This window comes from Ictidomys tridecemlineatus, unplaced genomic scaffold (assembly GCF_052094955.1).
Source record: "Ictidomys tridecemlineatus isolate mIctTri1 unplaced genomic scaffold, mIctTri1.hap1 Scaffold_236, whole genome shotgun sequence".
Classification (NCBI taxonomy): Eukaryota; Metazoa; Chordata; class Mammalia; order Rodentia; family Sciuridae; genus Ictidomys; species Ictidomys tridecemlineatus.
In genome coordinates this window covers 259,268-286,411 of record NW_027522037.1, presented here as the reverse complement: position 1 = coordinate 286,411, position 27,144 = coordinate 259,268, and the positions used below count along the sequence as shown (strand labels likewise).

At 37.0% G+C, this 27,144-nt stretch overlaps 1 protein-coding gene and 1 pseudogene across 1 annotated transcript; both read right to left on the bottom strand.

The window, feature by feature from the left end:
* Positions 1-3,439: 3,439 nt before the first annotated feature.
* Positions 3,440-4,372, bottom strand: LOC144373112 (olfactory receptor 14C36-like). The gene has a single exon (XM_078036235.1). The coding sequence runs from the start codon at positions 4,370-4,372 to the stop codon at positions 3,440-3,442; it is 933 nt and encodes a 310-aa protein (XP_077892361.1).
* A 9,971-nt stretch (positions 4,373-14,343) lies between these two features.
* Positions 14,344-26,296, bottom strand: LOC144373111 (olfactory receptor 14C36-like; annotated as a pseudogene).
* Between the last annotated feature and the right edge of the window lie 848 nt (positions 26,297-27,144).

Here is a 27,144-nt window from a genome sequence, read left to right as displayed (position 1 = left end):
AGAACATCCTGTCTTAATGAGAATCTTATGTCCTACAGAAGTCTGTGGCCTTTTGTGCCATTGCATTGGAACCAGTATCTTGAAATCAAAGTAGAAGCAATTTTCCTCATAGGAAATCCATTTTTTGTTGGTACATTAGAAAGGAACTTTTCTGTCTTTGAAGCAAGCATGATTGGCTGCTGGACCAGGTAGAGATGCACCACAGACTCTGATTCTACTTCTATGCTTTTGGTGTGAATCTCTGATCTTTAAAATGTTGAACAACTATGTTTGCATCCATAAAATTACAAAAATTAGAAGAACATCTAAAACTTTGAATTGATCTTGATGTAATTATCGATCTGCACAGATGATTCAGCTAATACCGGTGCACATCTAATTGGTCCCTTCCATCCCTGGGTATATTCTACACTCCAGCTTTGCATCACCAGATGCATTAACAATCCATGGGGTCCTGTAAGTTCTTACTGAGAAAGCAGATTCAAAGGTCTGGGGCTGGGGCTCAGTGGAAGAGTGCTCATCTAGCATGAGCGGAGGCCCTGGTTTCGATCCACAGGGCCACATATAAATAAAGGTATTGAGTGCAACTACAATTAAAATAAATAAATAAATAAATAAATAAATAAATAAATAAATAAATAAATAAATACATATTTAAAGAAAGAAAGAAAAAAATCAGAATCAAAAAACCAGAGTAACTTGAGCATTTTCTAAGGAAACTCATTAGATCCAGTAAGTTGAGGCCCATTGTGAGCTCATCAGTTGTCAGTCTACTCCTAGGAACTGGCTCATCAAGACATGCTGCTGAGACTTCCCCCTTGCACCCAAGACTCCAAACTCAGTACCTGTGCCTCCTTCATCTCCAGTCTGAGCCTTCACATGACCAATTTCACCAAGTCACAATGACATTACTTATCATTCTATTTTAAATCATTTAATGGTAGACTCCACTAAATCACATAGTTAGGAACTTCTTCTATATCCATGTCTGTAAAGGTGATATTGTCTCTTGATGCAGATAATTTAATAAATAACATGATCACATGTGACTACCTGCTGACTTGTGAGGTAAGACAGCATGTTTCTTAAGAAGTAGTAAATTGATAATGAATCATTTATGTCCATCCATATTTAATGCATAGTGATGCAAGGCTATTGACAGTGAACTAAAAGAATTTTAAAGGATTTGCCCTGAGAAATGCTATGTTTTTGTTTTTGATTCACAGACCATGTATATGAGAGAGAAATGATTTTTTAAAAAGATTAATTTAAAAGTGAAAATCTTTTCATTAACATTGATTATTTTAATATCAGATTTAACCTAGGTATTAAATGAAGCAATAAGGTATAAGCTGTTTAATATATCTGAGAAAACTCTGATACAGATTTAGATATGTACACACAAATGTTTTATTCTGTTAAAATTAACGTAACTAGGTTGAAATATGATGTGCAGATACTGAAATTGGAATTCATATTTCATGTCATGGTCCCTTTTCAGAACATTAGACTGAATTTGAGCACAAAATAATATTTCATATTTTCATCTTCTTTAATGTATTCTGAACAATTTTGTAATCCCAGAGAATAACCACAGAAAATAGATTAAAACAATGCCTTATTTTATGTGTGAAAGAAATATGTTAATAATTAGCTGCTGCTATTATCTATTTTTAACTGATGTTCTCCTTTTTTTGTCCTCAGGAAGTTATCTTCAGGGCTTTGAATAGTTTGAAATCAGATATGGGATTTTATATAGCCTTTGTACCAATATTTAGTTATTTACATCTCCTCTGCAACCAAGCTTTTTGGGTATAAAACATCTTAAAACACAAGTTAAAAATCTAATGACTTTCACCAAGATGGATGTCTCTCAATAGGACTGGTGTATGCTATTTACTTTTTTCCAACTTTATATATTAAAGTTAAACTTAATTTGCTTGTCACCTTAATTCATGCAACATTTTGAATGCCACTCATTAGGATTCATGGTTATAGTTGGCGAGGAAATGCATGAAAAGTTGGAGGTCGCAGAATTCATCTGTGGTGTTCTGAAGGTCATTCTGCTGTAGCAAGGATATTGTAGCAGTGAGACCCAGTCCTCATGGACACAGTGGATAGAGCCTGTGTTTTGGTTGGATCATGTGACAGCAGGTCAAGGCTTCCTGCTGATTATCTGGGTGTTCATTGATTCCCACTACAAGTATTCCCTTGTCTGCAAACATTAAGAGATGCTGTTATTCATGAATCACCTATATTTAGACTTCTGTGTTTTCCTAGGTAATATGTACATTTATATTTTGTCCATTATTTTCTTATTAGTGAACTGGTAAAGAAAAAACTGTTCTCAGAATTTGAAGTTTGATGCATTGCCTGCAATATGTATGAACTCTTTTATTTTTCTTATTTTGTTATATTAAAATTTCTAGATACATTGACAGTGAGAATATGTGAGTTGCAAATAATAAGTAGCAAAACACATACCAGTTAGGCCACCGAAATATGAAAAGAGATAACCTGTGTGAGAGGATGAAAGCCTGCAAAAGGCATTAAAGGACAGGTGCAGATACGGGCTTACATTACATACTTACAGTTGACATAGGGGAGACTCTTAGGTCAGATTATTATTGTCTGTTATTTCATTTTTATAAGACATGACAGATGTCTTAAATATTACATTAAGTTACATGAGGGAGACAACCATCTGAATGCTCACTTGCAACTTAGCCCCAGGTTTTGGTCCCCATCTCTGGGTCAATCATGGACATAAAAAGACTGGCAGCCAACATGGCCTAGGAAGGCAATGTGGCTTCCCCAGGGGATGGATTTGACTGTCAGGACACAGGGGTTGGTAACCATGGCCCTCTGTTTACTTCATGGACAAGGACTATCCTATTTTTCTATGTTCCAGAAGGAGAGAAATGTTACTATGATTCACTCTACACTTTTGGTTATAACTTCTTTAGGATTTGATTTTTGTGTATTTCCAATGTATTTAAATTGGCACAATTGTGTACCAGAGACCTTCCAGATTTATTTCACACATCACTAAATAAGATCACAAAATATGATCAAATGATATCAAGTTGTTCTCATGATTGATTTGTAAGGTTTGCATCTGTGACTTTACTTGATAGAAGAACTACAAAGAATTTGGTGAATCATAAACAGATATAATCTCAAATGCTTATAGCACACAACTTGAATTATACTCATTAATTAAAGATGCATTTGCTAACATTACACATTTTATGAAGAATAAATATAAATGATGGCAAAAAAATAAAACAAAAATTATTTTACAAGTTGAAGTACCTAGGACCCAATAAGGTGACATTAGAGTAAGCAGTATGACTTCTGAAGCCCAGCTATGAAGAGCATGATCTCTAATTAAGAACCTCAAACAGTGAAATAAGAATAGTACTGAAAAGCATCTTTATCATTTCCCTGAGAACAATTGTCTTCCCATTACTCTCCTCACAGCTTCCTTTACCTGTTTGTTCCTGAGACTGTACAGGAGAGGATTCAGGAAGGGAGGAACCATGGTGTAAAAGGCAGAGAGAACCATGTCCTCGAATGTGTCAGAGGTTGCTGAGGACCTCAAGTACACACCTGTGATGGAACTGAGGAAGACGGACACCACAAGGATGTGAGGGGTGCAGGTGGAGAAGGCCTTCCCTGGGGCTCTGGTGGGAAATTTCAGCACAGCAGAAAATATGCGAAAATATGACACGACAATAAGGAGGAAGCAACCACCACAAATGACCACAGCAGAGACAAGAATAAGGACCTTGTTGCTGGTGGTGTCAGAGCAGGAGAGCCTCAGCAGAGAGGGGACATCACAGAAGAACTGATGGACCACATTTGACTGACAGAAGGACAGCCGAAATGTGTTCCCTGTGTGCACACCTGCATACAGCAGACCACTGAGCAATGAAGCCAGGGTCATGAGGACACAAAATTGAGGGTTCATGATGAGGGGGTACTGGAGGGGCTGGCAGATGGCCACATAGCGGTCCCAGGCCATGATGGTGAGAAACAGAAGTTCAACACTTGCACAAAAAATGACCAGGAAGATCTGGGTTGCACAACCAGCCACTGAAATGGCCCTGTTGCCAATGAGAGAGTTGACACACGCATTGGGGACAGTGATGGAAATGAAGCACATATCCAAGATGGACAGATTCCTGAGGAAGAAGTACATGGGTGTGTGCAGGCTGTGGTCAGCAGTGGTGACAGTGACGATGAGAAGGTTCCCTAACAAGGTACCCAAGTAGGTCATTGGGAATACTGTGAAATAGAGAAAACTCAGATCCCAGCCATCAGGAGAGCCCAGGAGGAGAAATTCAGTTACCATGGTGGAATTATCCATTTATTGAAAATTCAGGTTGACTGGGATGATAAAGAGATAAAAGTGGAAAGAAAACAGAGTTAATGCAATTACTTTATATATTCATATACACCATGTTTACTTGTATTTTGCAGTTGCTTTCCATGGAGAGGAAAGTCACTCTTGTTTTTCTCAAATGTTTACTCATTTCTGAGCAGAGTGCACCTCCACACCAGTTCAGGTGTGTAGGTCTGCAGCACAGGGTCTGGGTGTGACCTGCAGGGCTTGTCCTCAGGTCCTCATCAGGCATCCCCTCACTTACTGAAACTCCATGCAGAGCATGTGACAATGTGTTTTTTTTTTAAATGATCTATAATATAGTTACCTTCACTCTCTTCCATGAATATAATTTCAACATTATTTTGCCATTTTTCCACACTAAATAATTCAAAGTGTTACTAATAATTCCAATTGTAATTAATTTTCAAATATTTTTAAATAGGAAACTATTCATAATATAGGAGTATTTATCTCCATGAACATGAAAAAATTTTTCTCATGAGGAAAGCCTCTCAAGAATTCAGACTTTTCCATACCAGGCTGCAGGTCCAGTGCTGTGGTAAAATGAGGGGATCTGACTGGACTGGACCTGGACTCTCCTGCCATCCCCCAGTCTCCCTGCTGCTCCTCAGGATGGAGTGATACTGCATGCAGGACACAGAATCTCAGATAGGAATATGTTCCTTTTCCCACTGGGACTCTTTTTCTCTCCAACAGATCAGTGTGAGGTGTTTAAAGCTCCAGATTCTAGCCCAGATGACATTCTTTTAAACTTTTATTTTTTGCCTTAATGTGTTTTTACTCTGTGTTCAGAACCATGAAGTTGGAGACTCCTTTGTCTAGACAATAATTTATCATTTTCTTGTTGATACTTCCATTTTAATTCTTTTCTCCAAATGTCATGATTATACAAAGTGATCCTGGCTGTCTACCCTAAAAGGAAGATTTTGCTCATACTTATAGCACTTCTGAAGCATCTCAGACTGGTTCAATCCCAAATCACCAAAATTGTCATTTCTTCAGCCCTCTGAAAACCTGGGTCCACCTCAGCACTTTGCCAGGTTAACCACACTCACACTTAGAAAAGCGATCTTCATCATGAGTTTGTCTGGCCTTTACTTTAAATTTGTGTCCTCCAGCATCAAGGGTGTGTGCCCAGACACAGGTAGGTTGGTGTTAATTTCACAGTTAATTTCAAGGACCCCTACTCAGTCTAGCTGCAATCTCTTGCTAGCCCTATTCCCCATTTCTCACTGACATATCCTGAATCTCACACCTCAGTGATCCCCTTGTTCACAGCATGCCCTACAACTTGCTGTCAGAGGCCCTTTTCTACTGTGACATAATGATTCCCTTTTTCCACTACTACATACTGAGCTTTAAAGGAAGCTCAAATGCAACTTTTCCTTAGAAACCCTCTTCATAGCTTCTAATTATTCTTCTGTTTATCTGTAATGTTAGAAATCGACATGTTATTCTACCTTTCAGTAAATCAGGATGCATTTATCCCCCAAATTACTGTTGCAAATTCCTTGATTTTTGGCCATGTATTGCTCAATGTTTTTATTCTCTTAGTAGCAAGTGCATGACTTCATGCATAATAGTTAATAAAAAATGCAATGTAGCATAATAATCTATCTGCTAACATGTACTAATATTTTATTTGACATATTTAAAAATGAGTAATTCCTAAATTGGTGAAGCCCTTTCTTCACATCTATAAGAAATACAGCGTACCTTCTTTTGAAATAACTCACCCTTTCTTGTGAGCATAAGATCTTTTCAAATTAGGTAATCTTTCCACAATTATTTGTTAATGATTCATAACATGGCAAAATCTGCTCTAGATACTGGGTTTTACTAAAAGAAGTAATTTATCATCTTTAAAACATAATGTGAGTACTGTGAAGGAAAAATAAAGTGGTACATATGTAAAAAGTCAAATAAACATGAAAAATTTTGAAAGTGATATGAGACTAATCAGGTTTCTCTATAGAAATCTACCAGGTTTTTCACCTTTTATCCTGGATTCTGGGATCTCCAGGAGTTTTTGTTGACCACCCCAAAACATCCTATCATATACAGATGGGATATAAACATGGGTTTAAATCTAAAAGTTGCATAGAACTATAGAGACATTTTCTTTCTTTTTAAAAATGTTTTAATTTTTTGTGTATGTGGAGCTGAGTGTTGAACCCAGAGTCTGGTGCATGCAAGGCCAGCACTCCATCAACTGTGATATGTCCCTTGTGCTCTTTCTTTACTATAGTTTTTAACACAAAACCACCTCCTGCTTTTCTTTCTCCAATAGAACTTAGAAAATTCTCCACAACTAGTTTGAATTATATGAACTTACTTCATTTCCTCTTTTCCTTGTGTGATTTTGTTATAGTTTGATAACTTCTTCTCAATTCAACTTGCTTTTTTCATATGCTAGTCAATATTAGGAAGCTTCCAATTATGGAGAATTGATATAAAGTCATTTATAAATACAATAAGATAAATGTTCAAAGCACCACCTATTTTGACATAGGCCCTGACACAATTTCAGTAGATTCTAAAGATATGGTGACTTTTTGAACCTGGATTTTTAAAATAAAAATATGGCTTTAAATCACATAGACTGGCCTTACAATTTTAGTATGATTCAGTATGATATCCTCATTTAAGGGGCAAAAAATACCTATAGAAAATTCCCTCTTAAAGCAAATAAGATGAAGGTATAAATAACAGAAAGGGTTGGTAGAAGTGAGTCAGGACAGTGTGTGTGAGGAAAAGCTAGCATATTTCAACTCCAGGAACATAAAGTGGAACTGCCCAGGTGGTTTCTCTGGAAATGAAAAGCCAGGAGTTTTTTTTATTTTTTGCAATTATCTTGATAGTGTTTTAAATAATTAAATATATGATAAATAGATCATTTCAAAACTGCTAAAAATTATTTGGTTTGAAAGATCCAAGAATTAATTATTTCTAAAATACATTTCCCATGTTAGGAAATTGATTAGTGTCTTTGTAAACCATTGAGGAATGCTGAGGTACATATAATCTGAACATCAAAATATACTTCCAAAATGATGCACAACTTGATACTTATATTGGTACTACTAGACACACACATCCTTATAGTCATACTTAATACATATTCAGTAAAATGTTAAGAATACAATTGAACATTTGGGCACAGTGACACATGCTTGTAATCCAGCAGCTGAGGAGGCTGAGAGAGGAGGATGGTAAATTCAAAGCTAGCCTCCCAACTTGTCAAGACTGTATCTCAGAATAAATAATCAAAGGTGCTGCGATGTGACTCAGTGGTTAAGCACCCCTGGGTTCAATCCCTGAAACCCAAAAAACTAAAAGTATCAAACTGAAAAAGCGAAAAAATGTATTTGAGATCAAAAGAAAGGGGTGATATTAATGTTCAAAATATTCCAATGAAAATTCTATTCTACATTAAATATCTTATTTCCCACAGTTATTGACATATGTGCATGTTTATCAGTTGTATAAAAACATTCCTATCTACCTACATATCCAATACTATATTTTGCATTTTGTTCTTGTTTTGTTAATGTGAATGTGTTTATTTTTCTCTGGAATTTTGTGAATTTTACAAGTATATTATAAGTAATAGTAATCTGAAGAAAAGAATTTTAAACTATCCAGAATCAACATACAAATTTTTCACACACTATACTAGCATACACAGTGCAGACCTCCCCAAGGTCCCTGTCTTTTTATTGCAGCAGTAGCAATCACCCCCAAAACCAGTGCAGTTTTAAGGACACTCCATGCTTTCTGTGTTCTTCTCAGAATTTAGAATCCTTTTCCTGTTCTAGCTGACTCTTTGGATGACACTGTAATTTTCTGAACAGAATAAAAGTGAAGCTCAGATGCATTTAAATTCTAACTGCTTATTACTTACTCCTGAGTGTCACATGTTGTCAACATGGAACAGAACCATGTTTTCCCTTTCTTCTCCCATCAATGGTGTCTGCAGCCAGGGTGAATCTGTCCAGTCAGCCTAGTGCCATGTAGGATGTGGGGAGCTCAGTCACCTCTGCTTTATGTGAACCTGGTGCCTGGCCAGTGTGAGCTGGGCCCCCAGGAGCCCAGAGATCAGCCTGCAGAGACAACAGGAGGCCTGAGCATACCACCAGGCAGCAGCACCTCCAGAGCCCAGGAGAGAGGACCTGGCCACGTGCCAGCATGGACAGTGGAACTGCTCTGCTACACATGACAGTAAGTCATTACTGAGAAGTGAGTAACACTGAAAAAAATTGATGGTTCTCCCTGTGTGTTTTCAACTCTCACTTGTAAGTCAGAAACATCTCAGCAGAAAAATTTCTTATCATTGACATGAAATTCACATGACAAAAAGTTTACCCTTTGTGACAGTTCATGCTTATAAATGTAGTGATATTTACTACATTATCAAGTTGTAGAACATCCAACTAAACTTGTTTCCAGATACTTTTATTACTTCAAATGAACCATCTAATCTGTTACACACGGTCTTTCAGAGACTAGAAAACTCTAAGTATATTTTGTACCTTTGAAATTATATATTTTTAAAATTTCATATAAGTAAAATCATTCAATATACTTTCTGACTTGACTTACTCTAACTTTTTCAAAATCAGTCCACCTTGTACAGGCATCATATGTTCATTCCTTAGGATGAATGTCATTCTATTACATGTATATTCCACAGACCTTTAAATCAGCACATCCATCTGTAGACTTATTTCTCCTTAGTCTGGTAATATAATGTGGCTGATTTATTGTTTATCATCATTTTGGCCATTTGGTCATCTCTGGTATACACTCTGCACTCTATTTGATTATGATGAATAACTGTGTCAGATATGCATGGCTGTGACCAAAATACGTGGTTTAAAAAAAAACATGCACAATAAACAAAAACCAACTTAGATTTGGGAAATCATATTGTCTCAGGTGTTCAGAGGTTTATTCTATTTTCATCCAATTTCATGATTTTGTGCCCATGGTGAGGGCACACTGAGGACCACCACAGCAGAGGGAAGATGCTCAGAATATGGCTCCAAGTAGGCAAAGATAGGGAATGGGAAAGAGGGTCAGGGTTAGGGTTAGAGTTAGAGTTAGAGGAAAGCTATCAGGGATTAATCTCAATGGGCCACCTCCTCCAGCAATGTCCCAAAATGCCTAAAGCAAAGACCCAGTCAGTTCATTCAAATTAAGGTGGATTGATTAGGTTGCAGCTCTCATAATCCAACCATTCTACCTTTGAAAATTCCTGCCTGATAGAAAGGGCAGCAGAATAAAATAAACACTAGTATTGCTGAATGTATATACATGTCTGTATAACCAATGTGATTCTGCAACCTGTACACTTGGAAAAATGAAATATTATACCCCATTTGATTCAAAAAAATTCTTGTGTGAAAACAAGGTTTTATATCTCTGATAAAAACACTCAGTAATGCAAATAAAAAAAGAAAGAATAAAAGAATAAAAATTCCTGCCTCAATTCAGGAACTTTTTGACACACTTCACATCCCATTCATAATGTTTCAACCCCATATCTCCAAAACTCATGTCCATTTCACAATGCAGACTGAATTTAGTCCATCTCCAAGTGTCTGATAGTCTAATAAATTCCAGCTTTATCTTAAAGTTTGAGACAAAAATCTTACCTAAAATTGAAGGTAAAATCTTCATTGTGAGCCCCCATGAAAATCAAAAGCAAGTTACATGCATCAATATCCACTGTAGAACATAAGCCTTCTTATTCCAAAAGGATTTAGTAGGGCTGTGGAAAGAATGGATGGTGTAGAGAAAATATAAAACCAGCTGAGAAAACAACTCCATCTAAAATTCCTCATGTAGCAGCTAGGACTCTTGACTGTGAAGACAATATTTCCAAAAGACTGGGTAATTCCTGCCCTTTGGCCTTGCCAGTTGCAGAACACAGGGGCTGGGGCTCTCTCTGCCTTTCCTTGGCAGAGAGTTTATGCTATTGGTAACTATTAATTTCTTGGGATTCTGTGCCAACTTTGGCTTCACATTCACAGCTTCACCTATTCACCCTGGGGAGCTTCAGGGCCTCACACTATGCTACAGTTCACTTGGGCTACCAAGCCTTTCTTTGAATTGATGGTGGAAGGCATCATGACACATTAATTTGAGCACTCTACATTCCTGCAGAGATGGCACAATGTATATGATGCTAAAGTCTGATGCCACCTTACAACATAGATGGGTCCCCAAAATTAGTACAATGCTGGTTTCTTAATGTATTCATGCTTAGCATGGTAAAAACAACTTCCTGTGCCCTCTGTGCAAGCAGGATGGCCACAAGACACTTCTCAAGGGAATTTTCCTTTCTATATCCTTGAGTGTGCAATAGGTATGGTCCTACAAATTTATTAGATGCTCTCAGCTCCTTTCCTATTGAAGAGGTATGAAATACTTAGCCACTCCTTAGGGCCTGCAGTCTGTTTATAACCACTCATTCTTTGGACCCAGATTTTTAAATTATCTCTTTAAAACTCTGATCAAATCTGGCTTTTAACTCTACTGATACAAACAACTGTATTCTTGCAGTTGATATAGTATTCCAAAAGCATTCAACATAGATATCCTAAAAGCTTTATGAAGCTGGGAAAAATCTGATGGTTCTGGCATAATATTCTCAGTCATGAATATTATCTTAAAAGTCTCTATAGAATAAGTTACTACATTGCCTTGTTGATTGCTAAACTTTCATCATACTTCTAACTATGTACTGGGCTAAGTTTTTGTCTTTTGTAGCTTTCATCCCACAGACACTGAGAGAGATAACCTTGGGTGATGGTGATGTGCATCAGGTTTGTGATTGCCTCATGGTTGTGGTGTGCTGCTGCATTGGGAACCCCCTGAGCAAATACACAGTTGAAACATCCCCAGTTGCGATGGTGACACCTGGCCTGTGAAAAATCAGGGCAAAGGCTCAGAGTTATCAGTCTGAACCTTGAAACTGAGATAATATCTCCCAAGGATAGGGGATTCTGTGCACAGAAAGATAACAAGAACCACAATGTCTTGTTGGTGGTAGGAGCTTCACACCTGTCTGCTTTGTTGAAACTTTCCCACAAATAACCTTTTGGTGACAAAACCTATAAAATAAATGTGCTGAACCAGCTCTAGGTCACTAATCTCAATCAGAGATGAATGTCCCACCTGATTCTGGCATTCTCTGTAAAGGTTTTTGTGTGTTTTTTAAAAATCTCTGGTAATCCCTGTCTGGTATCTGAATTAATGTCTATGCAGGTAGCAGGACATATTCTCACAAAAGGCTCTAACAAGTACTCTTAAATATTGTTTCCTTATAAGAGTAAACCTAATATTTCATGAAAACTGGATATCTAAAGAGACCTAATATTTCAGAAAAGCTGGCTATCCAAAATGTATCTTTGACATAATTGATATTACTATAAAAATATATTCCTAGGCTCATGACAATATACAAAGTAATTTTTTGCCAAATTCTGCATATGTTCCATACCACACCAACTGACAGGGCTTTTCATTATTTGACACACAATGTGAGTTATAATGAAGTCTTTATATCAGTATTTCTTTCTTCATCTCCTTTGAATCAAGGTCTATCAAATAAAATATAAGTGAAATATCCAAAAATGTACCCCAAAGGACACCTCTCAATAAGACTGGTGGTTGAAATTCAATTTCTTTCCAAAGAAATTTATCTCTGAAATTTAAACTTCATTTATGTGGCCACCTCAACTCATGAATAACTCATAAATTTAGATTCACTAAGGAATTATTGAAGAGGAAATGCATGTAAAGATGAAGTTTGCAGAATTTATCTGGGGTTCTCCAAAGGTCCTTTGCTCTAGCAGGAAACATTGGAGCAGTGAGAACCAAAAGCCATGAACATAGTTTGGGTGGAGCAGCAACTGTGGTGGATCATGTCAGAGCAAGTCAAGCCTACCGCATCAGGCAGCCCTGAGGTGCTCATTGGTTCTACTGCAAATATCCCCTGGTCTGAAAATTTAAGAAATGCCTTTATTAATAATTAATAATTAGGCTTTCATATTTTCCTAGGTAATAAATACATTTTTATTTTTCTCCCCATTTTCCTATTAGTGTATTGGTGAACAAAATTGATTGTTTAGATTTTGCAATTGAATATGCTGTTTTTTGTGTAAATATTTTTTCTTCATTTTGTTATAGCAGTACTCCTAGGTAACTTGATATTGAGCCTATGTCAGTCATAATTAACAATGAACAAGCACATGCCAATGCGGACACTAAAATGTTTGGAGAGAAATAACGCATGTGAGATTTTGAGCTGCCACAAACTGGGCACACCTGCAATCCCACACATAAGGAGGCTGATGAACAGTGATCACAGGTTTGAAGCCAGCCTCAGAAACTCCTGGAGTCGCTAAGCAACTTAGCAAGACCCTATTTTCTGTGATACAATGTGGTACATTAGAAATAAATCACTGGGTGAGTCTTGAAGTAGGACATTATGTTTATTAGATGGAGGGTAGGAATGGCAAATAGATAGTGGGCTCTGCATCCTTCAACCTTTTGCAGAAGGTAGGGTACATTTTTATAGCCCCAAACTACAAGCTACCAGTAAGTCAAAACCATAGTAACATGGGGAGTGGGTCAGAATTACCCAGTCAGAGTACAGTAAGCAGCCCAAGAAAAATAGGAATTAAAATGAGAACAACTTACACATGTAGTTCCTAATAATACACTGAGAAAGAATAATTGAAACATTTTTTAGCCTTATATGTTGCCATACAGGGTGTGCTTGGCAGAAAGTGGATTATATATGCAGGGTTTTCTCATGTGAGAAGCATTTCTCGTATGCAATGGAGTCTCAGGGTAAAATGGAGTTTGTCTGGTCAAAGCATATATAATTTGTCCCACAACAAAAACAGAAAAAAAGGTTTAGGGATGCAGCCTTGGTTCAGTCCTGATAAATACAACAACAGCAACAACCAAAAAGATGGCCAGAAATGCTCCTAGAGGTTTACTTTACAAAATCAAAAAAAAAAAAAAAAAAACTGAGAGAAATTTTCAAGTTTACACAAGTCATACAGTGAGGCCAGACAATTCTTGGCCACTTTTTCATAGTGATCAGTTATGACTCATTATCATAGTTTTTACAGAAGTACCATATGTTGGAGGAAAACCCTTAGAAAGCTGGCCTGCAACTCAGCCCCAAGTTTGTGTCCCCCAAACTAGACCACTCATAGACTTAATAAAAGATTGCCAGCCATAACAGCCAGAGGAGCCCAAGGTGCTCTTCCACAGTGGATGGATTGTGCTGTGGGTTCATGATGGATGTAACCTTTGCTCTCTCTTTTCTTCATGTCAAAGGAGTATCTTCCTTTCTCTGTATATGTTAAATGGAGAAAAGTATCATTGTGATTCTCTCTACATTTTATTATTATAAAGCCTTAACGATTTGATTTTCATATATTTTCAAAAATTGACACAATTTTGTATCACAGTTTGACAGCATATTATGTAACTGTACATTATCTTCATGTTTTATTTGTAAAGATTTTCTCTGTGACAGTACCTGATAAAACTTTAATATATATCACCAGAAATTATTTTAGAAAATATATTGGATCATATTTATATATTAAAATGGATTGATAAAATTAAGCTTTTATGAAGGATCCATGGTAAATAACAAAGAAAATATGCTATAAAATAACTGAGATTCTAGTAAGGAGATAATAGGGTAGGCAGGGTAACATGTGAAGCCCATATTAAAAAAAAGTATTTGACCTCATTTAACTCCACTCAGTGAAATGAGGATAATGCTGAAAAGTATCTTTATCATTTCCCTGAGAATAACTATCTTTGCATCACTCTTCTCACAGTTTCCTTTACCTATTTGTACTGGATTGTTCATGTAAGGTGATTCAAGAAGAGAGAAACTATGGTGTAAAAGGCAGAGACGAGTGTCTTGGACTGTCAGAGGTCACTGAAAGCCATCTGTAGATGCACATGATAGGACTGAGGAAAACTGAAACCACGAGGATATGAGGGGTGCAGGTGGAGCAGCCCTTCCTGACCTTCTATGGGAAATTTCAACACAACAGAAAATATGTGAAAATATGACATGGCAATAAGAGTAAAGCAACCACCACCAACTGCCACAGCAGAGACAAGAAGGACCATGTTGCTGGTAGTGTCAGAGCAGGAGAGCCTCAGCAGAGAGGAGATTTCACAGAAGAACTGGTGGACCACATTTGACTGGCAGAAGGACAGCCTGAATGTGTTCCCTGAGTGCACACCTGCATACAGCAGACCACTGAGCAGGGAAGCCAGGGTCATGCAGACGCAAAACTGAGGGTTCATGATGAGGGGGTATTGGAGGGGCTGGCACATGGCTACATAGCGGTCCCAGGCCAAGATGGAGAGAAACAGAAGTTCAACACATGTACAAAAAATTACGAAGAAGATCTGGGTTGCACAACCAGTCATTGAAATATCCCTATTGCCACTGAGAGAGTTGATACAGGCATTGGGGACAGTGATGTAAATAGTTTCCCTAACAAGGTACCCAGGTTGGTCAGTGGGAATACCGTTAAATAAATGAAACTCAGATTACAGGTATCAGGAGAGCCCAGTGGGAGAAATTCAGTAACCATGGTGGCATTGGTCATTTAGTGGAAATTCTGGTTGTCTGTGAAGATAAAGAGACAAGAGATAGAAAGCCAAAATATGATTAATACAAATACTTGGTCCTGGGTCTATAGCTCAGTGGTAGAGCACTTGAATAGCATGTGTGAGTCACTGGGATCGATTCTTATCATGTACATAAATAAAAAAATAAATAAATAAAATATTAATGTTCATCGATAACTGAATATATATTTTAAAAATAATACAGTTAGTTTACACATTTATGTCCAACATGGTTTTTTTTTGTACTTTTCAGTAGTTTTCCCTGCAGAGGAAGATCACTCTTGGTTTTCTTATTTGTTTACTCATTTCTGAGCAGAGTGTACCTCCCAGTGCAGGTGTGGAGGTCTGCAGCCAAGGGACTGAGTGTGACCTGCAGAACTTGTCTTAACCTCCCCATCAGGCCTCCCTGACTTCCTGAGACTCCCCGCAGAGCACTTCTAGAGTGGCCTACCTCCTCTTCTCCATGACCATGTGGGTCACCATGCATTTCTTTTGTTCTCCATTTTAGTCACCTTCATTTTATTTCATTAATGTTACTGTCCAAAGTATTTTCTCATTTTTTTCTACATAGATAATTCAAATAAAAATTTTTAAAAATTGTTTTATGTAATAAATGATTCATAATGTTGGAGTATTTATTCTCATGAACATGAAAAAAAAATTCTCATGAGGAAAGTTATCCACCAAACTTTCCCATTCCACTCAGCTCTGGTGTTACAGTAAACTGAGGTGACCTGACTGTACCTGGCTTCTCTGCAGTCCCCTACTCTCCCTGCTGCTCCCCAGGACATGAGTGGTGCTGTCTCATTGTCACACACCATCAGAGAGGCACCAGTTCCTTTTCCCATTGGGACTCTCTTTTCTTCTTCAACAGATCAGAGTAAGGTCCTCATAGCCTCCAGATGACATTCTCCTAAACTTCTACTTTTACCCTGTTGTGTTTTTATTTCATGTTCAGCACCATGAAGTTAAAGATTACTCTGTCTAAAAATTAATTTGCCTTACTCTTCTTGACATCTTGTATTAAATTTCTTTATTTATTTTATTTTCAATATTTTTATTTTGTTTATTCCTTTTTATGTGTTGCTGAGATTGAACCCAGTGCCTCACATGTGCAAGGCAAGCACTCTGTCACTGAATCACAACCCCATTCCTATATTTCTTTCTTCACAATATCATGATTATACAAAAAGATACTGAACAAATACACTTAAAGAAAGATTTTGCTCATAGTTCAACACTTCTGTAACAGCTCAGACCACTTCAATCCCAGGTCACCTCCATCATAATCTCATTAGGGCTCTGTCATACTGGGTCCTCCTCAGCACCTTGACAGGTTAAACACACTCACTCTTAGTAAAATGACCTTCCTGCTGAGCCTTCCTGGGCTCCTCTGGAAAAGTGTGTCTCCCAGGGAGATGGTGGATGGCCAGACCCAGGTAGGGTGCAGCTAATTGCACAGTGTGGGTGAAGTTCAAGAGGTCCTACTCAGTCTACCTGCAATCTGTTTCTTGTCATGTCCCCCATTTCTCCATGACACAAACTTGAAGCTAAAGCCTGAGTGACGTTCTTGTTCACAATACATCCTGGAACTTGACATAGCCCTTTTCTACTGTGACATAATGGTTTAATTTTAGCCATTTACTTTGTACTGGTCTTTAGAGGAGGTTCAAATGCAATCTTTTCTCTGGAAACTGCTGAATAATCTTAATTTTTTCCCCCATTTTGTGTAGCATTAGAGATCAGTCTGTGGAAATTTGTTAATCTGGGACCTTGTATCAGTTATCTTTGTATTTTTTTAGATGCAAATGAAGCTGGTGGCTTTGTTGACTGACCACTCACATGAACTGGCTTTCTGTATAATACTGGTTTACAAAGAAGTCTCTTCCAAACAGGCTCTGCCCTTTCTACACTTCCTTAGCACACACAGTGAAGTCTGGTGGGATGTCATGCAAGTGCACTGCCCTGTACACTTGAAAGGTAAGATCTCTTTACAGCAGTAATCTGTCAACAAACATCACTGATGACACCAATAGGGCCACAGTTGTTTCACATGGTGACGTTTTGGAAAGAAGAAATATATTGGTATTTTTAGGTAATTTGTTTACCATGATAGAAATTATAAAAAAAAATACAATTTGACAAATTTAGAAGGTGATGGGTCATGAGACAAATCCATATGGAAAATCATGCAGCTTCTCACTCTTCAATTCTGTCTTCCAGGCACTCCAGGGGTCCTTGCTATCCTCCCCTAAACACTTGTGTCAAATATAAGATGGAAAAATAAACATGTGTTCAAGATCTGGAAGCTGGCATAGAACTACAGATATATTTTCTTTATTTCTGTTCTCTTTTTCCTACTAAACAATGTACTGTTTTAGTTTCTTCAGAAGAATTTAGTAAATTCTCCAGTAAGTAGTTTAATCACATGAGCTTAATTTATGTCATTTTTGCTTATTGCTTTAACTACAACTTGAACACTTCTCCAAATTTGACTTGATTTTTTTCATGGATTAGTCTCATGAAACTTCAGATTTTGGATGTGATAAAATATATGAATCATGGCCTAACTTGCATAGATCCTCAGAGTGTTCCTGCAGATCTACAAAATGTGATTACTTTATAAATATGGATTTTTTAAAGTAAGAAATAAGCTTTATTTTTTATTGTTTGACCTCAATAATTTTAGAGTGTTCAGAAATACATTGTCCTGTAAGGAGTGCAAATACATGTGTAGAATTTGGTATAAAAACAAAAGTTTGGAATCAAAATAAAACCATGATCAGGTAGCATGAAGTTCAGAAAAATAAGTTTGAGGAAGAGTTATCATATTTTTAATGCCAATTATTTCAAGAAGGGCTGCCGCAAGCACGTTCCTCTGCAAGTGGGATAGCTGGATGTTTTCCCTTTTGGTAGTTCTCTTGGTAGTGCTTACAATAAGGAAATGTGTGCTAATTTTCCCACGTGGACAGTGGATGGCACAGTGGAACTTCTGTGCTGGACATTATGCTTAGTCACATTGAGAATCCTGTAACACTGAGGAGAGAACTGGTGGTGCTCACTGTGTGTTTTCATCTCTGCCCTCCTCAACCTCAGTGTGAGTTAGGGATGTTTATGGTGATCAGTTAACACTGAGGGTGATGGGCTACACTCATTCACTCCTCAACATGTAAGTGGGAAACATCTAAGGCTGTCTGCAATTCAGCAGCAAAATTTCTTATCATTGAGATGAAATCCATGTGTCATGAAGTTAAATTTGTAACAGTTTGTGGTTACCAATTCCATATTATTTACCACATGACAAAACTGTACAACTTTCAACTACCTCTTGTTCCCAAATATTTGTAATTTTTAAATGAACCATCTAATATATTGCACATAGTCCCTGTTTATCTTTACTTTGGAAACCACTAAGTATAATCACCATGTTTGAATATATATGTTCTGATTATTTTGTATGACTAGAATTATTAAATATGTGCTATTTTTTATAATTCAAATAAGACTGATGTTTTCAAAGAAAGTCCACATTGTAGCATTTATCACTATTTTATTTCTTGAATGGATGAATTAAGTTCCATTATATGTGTACATCAGCATTTTCAATATCGACCTATTGATAGATGATTTCCCTTTGTTCTGTTAGCCCACTGTAGGATTTGTTGGTGATTTTCTGTACATGCTTATTGTATGCTGGGATTGATACATATAAATATGGTCTATTCTGGATTTGGTGTCCTGTGGAATTTTTTGGCTAGATTTTGTTGAGAAGTTTTGCCTATGTTCTTGTCAGGGATGTTGTAATGAGGTCTACTTTTCTTGATCTGGCATTTTCTTCATTGTCCTTAGCTACTAACCCCATACCTTGTACCTATTTTAAAGAAAAAAAATATGTTAAAACAGACAAATAGACAAAGTACAAAGATCCTTTCTCTACAGCCACCAAGAATGATGTTCATCTTCTCTTTAGGCCACAATGTCTGTAAGATTGGAGAACTAAATGAGCAGGATGGACCCAGGGTGTACACAGGCTAGTAAAAGAGTGCAATGTTAAGGACTTCACTGCAATGGAGACAACATTAATTACTATGTCTACAGGGTTATTTGACTTGAACACCCATGGACTATGAAAGGTTGGAAAATGTCCAGGAATAGAAGTCAGTATTTGACTTGGCCACTGGTGGATAAACTAATGTATATTCTAAAAAGTAACTAAGGTATGTTTTACCTATTATAATTGTAGGTGTAAAGACCACACTGTCTGAGGCCGAGGACCCAGCACATGGAAGGAACACTGATTATGATGAGCCACAGAGGTAAGACCACTGAAGGACAGTCAGAGAGTGATAAGAGAGCATCCACCACTGTCTCATTCATGATGTTCATCAGAACCTGGGCCAAGACCAGCAGCCTCCATGCCTTATGAATATCCCACGTGATATGTGGAGAGCAGGACCTGGCATGGGTGTTCAGAACAATGTAGCTTGCAAAAACAACAACAACAACAACAAAAAAAACAATCTTATGGTGGCCTGGTCTTTGTTTTCTCTTTTATTTATTTATAAATTTATATTACCACTTCTAGTATAACCTTTCTGAATATCTGTGGCATGAGTAGAAGAATATAAAAAGTGTTATGAAATAAAATCAAGTCAACTGTCTAGAGACAGCTTAATGGAGAAAGTTTAAGTTTCATGAAGAAAGGGAGACATGGGTGGTCACCTTCTCTTCATGTCTATCTGTGTTCTCCCAGGCGAGGGACCCAAGATAAAAAGCACACCTCTGTTTTTTATATCTATGAAAAGGAATTATTAGGGAATCAGGAAAGAAAGTTATGAATAATAAAGAATAGTGTTTTAGTCAGTTTCTTTCTTTCTTTCTTTCTTTCTTTCTTTCTTTCTTTCTTTCTTTCTTTCTTTCTTTCTTTCTTTTTTGGCTGTGATTAAAGGACTCAACCACACACAATTATAGAGGAGGAAAGGTTTATTTGAGGGCTCACAGTTCAGAGATTTTAGTCTATATAAGACCAGGGTCAATCCTCAGGGCCCGAGGTGAGGCTAAACATGGTGTGAGAGTGTGGCGGGGGAAAGAAGCTCACATCACAGTGATCGGGAGGCAGAGAGAAACTCCACTCTCCACATACAAATATAGACACCAAATCCATGGTCTAATTCCCACCTCCCCCAGCCACACCCCACCACTTCAGTTACCACTCAGTTAATCCTCATCAGAGGATTAAATCACTGATTGGTTAAGACCCTTACAACCCAATCATGTCTACTTGGAAACTTCTTACATTGTCTCACAACTTAGCTCTCAGGGGACACCACATTCAAACCCTAACAAATGGCCATCAGCTTCTTGGAGCCCTCTAGGAGTCCAGTGGTCACAGTACTGATCCCCGTGCAGGCCACAGAGTGAAAGAAGCACTATACCCTGCAGTGGACAAAATCACAAAAGAGTCACACCAAGGCACATTATAATAAAAATGCCCAACATACAGAATAAGGAGAGAATTTTAAAAGCCATGAGAAATAAGAATCAAATTACAAATAGGGAAAAACCAATTAGAATAACAGCAAATTTTTAAACACAGACTCTAAGCTAAAAAATTAAATACCCTGAATGTTAATGGCTTAAACTCACAAATCAAAATACTTAGGCTAACAGATTGGATTAAAAAATCAGCAATATGCTGCCTCCAGGAGACTCATCTGATAGAAAAAATATACACAGACTAAAGATGAAAGGTTGGGAAAAATAATACCACTCACATGGACTGTGGAAGTAAGCATGGGTTTCCATCCTCATATCAAATAAAGTAGACTTCAAACCAAAGTTAATCAAAAGAGAAGAAGATGAAAATTACATACTGCTCAGGGAAACCATACCAACAAGCCATAAAAATCATAAATATATATTCCCCACAATCATAAATATATATTCCACCAACAATGGAGCAGCTATGTCCATCACTCTTTTGTCTAGTTCAAGAGTCAAATTGACCAAAACACAATAATCTTGGATGACTTAGCACACTACTCTCACACCTGGATAGATCTTCCAAACAAAAATTGAATTAAAAAAAAAACTAGAGATCTCAATAATACAATTAATAACTTTGACTTAACTGACATATAGAGAATACTTCAACTAGCATCAAGTGGATACACCTTCTTCTCAGCAGCACATGCATCCTTCTCTAAAATAGACCATAAAGCCACAAAGCAACTCTTAGCAAATACAAAAGAGTAGAGATAATACCCTATATTTTATCAGATAATAATTGAAAATCAATTTCAAAATAAAAAAGTAAAAATTACTTCAACACCTGGAGATTATACAATATGCTACTGAATGAACAATGGGTTACAGAAGATATCAAGGAGGAAATGAAAAAATTCCTAGTGGTAAATGAGAACATAGACATAACATATTGAAATCTCTGGGAAACTATGAAAGCAATACTAAGAGGAAAGTTCATTGCATGGAGTTCATTCCTTAAAAGAAGAAAAAGTCAACAAATGAATGAACTCACACTACATCTCAAAGCCCTATAAAAAGAAGAACAAATCAACACCAAAAGCAGTAGAAGACAAGAAATAACCAAAATTAGAGCTGAATTCAATGAAATCAATGCAAAAGAAACAACTTAAAAAAAATGACAAAACAAAAATTTGGTTCTTTGAAAAAATAAATAAAATTGACAACACTTTAGCCATGCTAATGAAGAGAAGGAGAGAGAAAACTCAAATTATCAGTATATGTGATGAAAAAGGTAATATCACAACAGATAATACAGAAATACAGAAGATAATTAGAAATAAGTTTGAAAACATACACTCCAAAAAAGTAGAGAATTTGAAGGCATTGACAAATTCTTGTCATACAATTTTCCCAGAATAAACTAGGATGATATACAAAATTTGAACAGACAAATATCAAGTAATGAATGGAAGACACCATCAGAATTCTATTACCAACCAAGAAAAGCCCAGGACTGTATGGATACACAGCCAAATTCTACAAGACTTTTAAAGAAGAAGTAACACCAATAGTCTTCAATTTATTTCAGTAAATAGAGACAGCATTCCCAAACTCATTCTATGAAGCCAATATCATCCTGATTCCAAAACAAGGCAAAGACACATCAAAGAAAGAAAACTTCAGACCAATATCTCTAATGAACATAGATGAAAAAATTCTCAGTAAAATTCTGGCAGATCAAATACAAAATCATATCAAAAAGATCATACACCAAGATCAAGTGGGATTCATCCCAGGGATGTAAGGTTGTTTCAACATACGAAAATCAATAAATGTAATTCATCACATCAATAGACTTAAAAATAAAAATCATAGGATTATCTCAAGAGATGCAGGAAAAAAATTTAAAAAATACACCTCCTTTATGTTCAAAACACCAGGAAAACTAGAGATAACAGGAGCATATCTTGACATCATAAAGGCTATCTACGCTAAGCCCCAGGCCAACATCATTCTAAATGGAGAAAATTGAAGGCATTCCCTCTAAAAACTGGAACAAGACAGGGTTGTTTTCTTTCTCCACTTCTATTTAACATAGTTCTTGAAATACTGGCCAGAGCAATTAGACAGATGAAAGAAATTAAAGGGATACACATAGGAAAATAAAAACTCAAATTGGCACTATTTGCTGATAATATGATTCTATACCTAGAAGATGCAAAAAGCTCCACCAGAAAATTTCTAGAATTAGTAAATGAATTCAGAAAAGTAGCAGGATATAAAATCCACACCCATATATCAAAGGCATTTCTGTATATCAGTGACAAATCCTCTGAGAAGAAAATGAGGAAAACTACCCCATTCACAATAACCTCAAAAAAAAAAAGATACTTGGGAATCAACTTAACAAAAGAGGTGAAAGATCTATACAATGAAAACTACAGAACCCTAAATAGAGAAATCAAGGAAGAACTTAGAATATGGAAATATCTACTTTGCTCTTGGATAGGCAGAATTAATATCAAAATAACCATACTACCAAAAACACTATACAGATTTAATGCAATTCCAATCAAAATCCTAATGGTATTCCTCATAAAAATAGAAAAAGTAATCATGAAATTTATCTGGAAAAATAAGAGACTTAGAATAGCTAGAGAAATCCTTAGCAAGAAGAGTGAAGCAGTTGGCATCAGTCTAGCAGAACTTGAACTATACTACAGAGCAATAGTAATAAAAAATGGTATTGGCACCAAAACAGACTTGTAGACCAATGGTACAGAATAGAGGACACAAAGACTAACCCACAAAATTACAATTCTATTAGACGAAGGTGCCAAAAACATGCATTGCAGAAAACATAGCCTATTCAAAAAATGGTGCTGGGAAAACTGGAAATTCATACACAACAAAATGAAATTAAACCCCTATATCTCACCACGTTCAAAACTTCAACTCAAAGTGGATCAAGAACTCAGCATCTAATGATAAAAATAAACAGGAAATAAACCAGAGACCCTGAGCCTAATAGAAGAAAAAGTAGTCCCTAATCTTCATCACGTGGGATTAGGCCCCAATTTCCTTAGTAAGACTCCTATAGTGCAAGGATTAAAACTAAGAATCAATAAATTGGATGGATTCAAACTAAAGAGATTCTTCTCAGCAAAAGAAACAATCTGTGAGGTGAAAAGAGAGACTACATCTTGGGAGCAAATTTTTACCCCTCATACATCAGTTAGAGAATTAATCTCTAGAGTATATAAAGAACTCAAAAAGCTAAACACTAAAAAGCAAATAATCCAATCAATAATTGGTCCAAGGACCTGAACAGAGACTTTTCAGAAGAGGACATACAATCAATGAACACATTTATGAAAAAAAGTGTACATCATTGCTAGCAATTAGAAAAATACAAATCACAACTACTCTAAGATTTCATCTCTCTATCTATTATGAAGTCAAACCACATAAGAATTGGTGAGGATGTGGGGAAAAAGGCACAGTCATACACTGATGGTGGGGCTGCAAATTGACACAGCCAATATGGAAAGCAGTAAGGAGATTCCTTGGAACATTGTGAATGGAACACCATTTGACCCAGCTATCTCTCTTTTCAGTCTATACCCAAAGAACATTAAAATAGCATACTTCAGTGAAACAGCCACATCAATGTTTATAGCACCACAATTCACATAGCTAAACTGTGGAACCAGCCTAGATGCCCTTCAGTAGATGAATGTATAAATAATGTGGAATATATACACAATGGAATATAACTCAGTAGTAAACAAGAATAAAATCATGGCATTTGCATGTAAATGGTTGGCATTGGAGAAGATAATGCTAAGTGAAGTTAGCCAATCCCCCCAAAAAATGCGGAATGTTTTCTCTGACATAAGGAGACTGACTCATAGTGGGTAGGGAGGGGGAGTATGGGAGGAATAGATAAACTCTAGATAGGGAAGAGGGATAGGAGGAAAAGGGAGGGGGCAGGGGACTAGCAAAGATAGGACAGACAGATGGGAGGGGAAGGGGGGAGCAGAGTATTAGCAAGGACGTTGGAATGTGATGGACATCATTATCCAAAGTACATGTATGAAGACATGAATTGGTGCGAATATACTTTATATACAACCAGAGATATGAAAAAATGTGCTCTATATGTGTAGTATAGATTGTAATGCATTCTGCTGTCATATATAACAAACAAAAATTTAAAAATAAATAAATAAAACTCTACCAACAACAAATACAGCAAAATTACTATCACAAATAAAGATAGAAATTTACATTACAAATTTAAGAAAAGTGAGAGAAATGTAATCATTGGCATGGCCCAGACACATGTGCCAGACAACTATGGTCCATTTCTCCATAATTATTAGAACTAAATCATTATCACAAACACTACAGGAGTAAGATGTGTGGAAGACAAACCATCAGAAAGCTGACATCAACTCATGAACATAATCAAAGACTGGCCCCTGTCATGGCCAAAGAAGCACAGGCTGCTGTTCCCTGTGGAAAGTTGTGAAGGTTGGGACACAGGGTGCATTAACCATTGCCCTCTCTTTACTTCACAGAAAGGAGTCTCTTCTTCTTGCCTGGTCCAGATGGAGAAAAATATTACTGTGAAATTCTCTACATTTTGGCTATAACTTCCTTAGCATTTGATTTATATATATATTTTAAAAGTAAATAAATTGACACAATTATGGATCACAGTGTTTACAAGTAGGTTCTACCCTGTTCTGAATAACAGCAAATAATATAAGAATAAGCTATCTCCAGATTTGATAGGTAGAGTTTTCTTTGGTGTCAGTATTTGATATAGGTAATTGACATATGGGATGATTCTTTAAAATATATAACCATGACTGGTTTCAGCAAATATATTGAATTATATTTAATTGTTAAAAGATGCATTGATGAAATTACACATTCTATTATGGGTGCATGGAAACAATATTGTAAGTCACAGAAATATATCTTATGAAATAACTCAACTTCTAATGATGTAATACAAAAGTAGACAGTGTAACTTGCAAAGTTCAAACATGAAGAGTATGTATCTAATTAAGAACCATGATCCATGAAATTAGGATGAAGTTGAAAGGCATCTTCATAATTTCCCTGAGAACAACTCTTTTCCTGTTACTCTCCTCACAGTTTCCTTTACCTGTTTGTTCCTGAGATGGTAGATGAGAGGATTCAGGAAGAGAGGAACCATGGTGTAACAGGCAGAGAGATCCAGGATCTCAAGTGTGTCAGAGGTTGCTGAGGACCTCAGGTACATACCTGTGATGGAACTGAGGAAGAGGAACACCATGAGGATGTGAGGGGTGCAGGTGGAGAAGGCCTTCCCTGGGGCTCTGGGGGGAAATTTCAGCATGGCAGAAAATATGCAAATACATGACATGGCAATAAAAAGGAAGCAACCACCACAAATGTCCACAGCAGGGACAAGAATAAGGACTTTGTTGCTGGTGGTGTCAGAGCAGGAGAGCCCCAGCAGAGAGGGGACATCACAGAAGAACTGAGGGACCACGTTTGACTGGCAGATAGACAGCCAGAATGTGTTCCCTTCTGCACACCTGCATACAGCAGACCACTGAACATGGTGGCCAGGGTCATGCGGACAGAAATCTGAGGGTTCATGATGAAGGGGTATTGGAGAGGCTGGCAGATGGCCACATAGAGGTCCCAGGCCATGATGGAGATAATCAAATCTCTAAGTATGCACAAAGAGACCAAAAAGATCTGTGTTCCACAACCAGTCACTGAAATGACCCAGTTGAGAGTGAAAGAGTTGACACAGGCATTTGGGTCAGTGATGAAAATGAAGCATATGTCCAAGATGGACAGATTCCTGAGGAAGAAGTACATGGGCATATGCAGATTTTGGTCAGCAGTGGTGATAATGATGATGAGAAGGTTGCCTAACAAGGTACCCAGTAGGTCATTGGGAATACTGTGAAATGGAGGAACCTCGAATCCCAGCCATCAGAAGAGCCCAGGAGGAGAAATTCAGTTACCAAGGTGGCATTGGTCATTTGTTGGATATTCTGGTTGCCTGGTAAGATAAATAGATGAGAGAGAAAGCGAAAAATAATTCATACAATTATTTCACATATTTATGTACAGAGTGTTTTCTTGTAGTTTTCATTAGCTTTCCCTGTATAGGAAAGGTCACTCTTGTTTTTCTGATATTTTTAATCATTTTTAAGCATAGTGCACCTCCCAGTGCAGGTGTGGAGGTCTGCAGCCCATGGTCTGCATGTGGCCTTCAGAGATTGTCCTCAGTTTCCCATTAGGCCTCATCTGACCTCCTGAGACTCCCATGCAGAGCACTAGCAATCATTGTTCACCTTCTCTTCTTCTTGAGCAACTGTGTGACAGTGTGTTCTCTAACTCTGTAATTTAGTTACCTCATTGTCTTCCATAAATGCAATTTCACCACTTTTTTGCCTTTTTATAAACACTAAATAATTCAAATTATAATTTATAAATATTTTTGTAAGAATGGTGTCAGAGTCATTATCATCATGAACATGAAAAAC

Bases quoted from the DNA above. Each gene is read 5' to 3' on its own strand.
- LOC144373112 (XM_078036235.1), bottom strand. From the start codon at position 4,372: ATGGATAATTCCACCATGGTAACTGAATTTCTCCTCCTGGGCTCTCCT.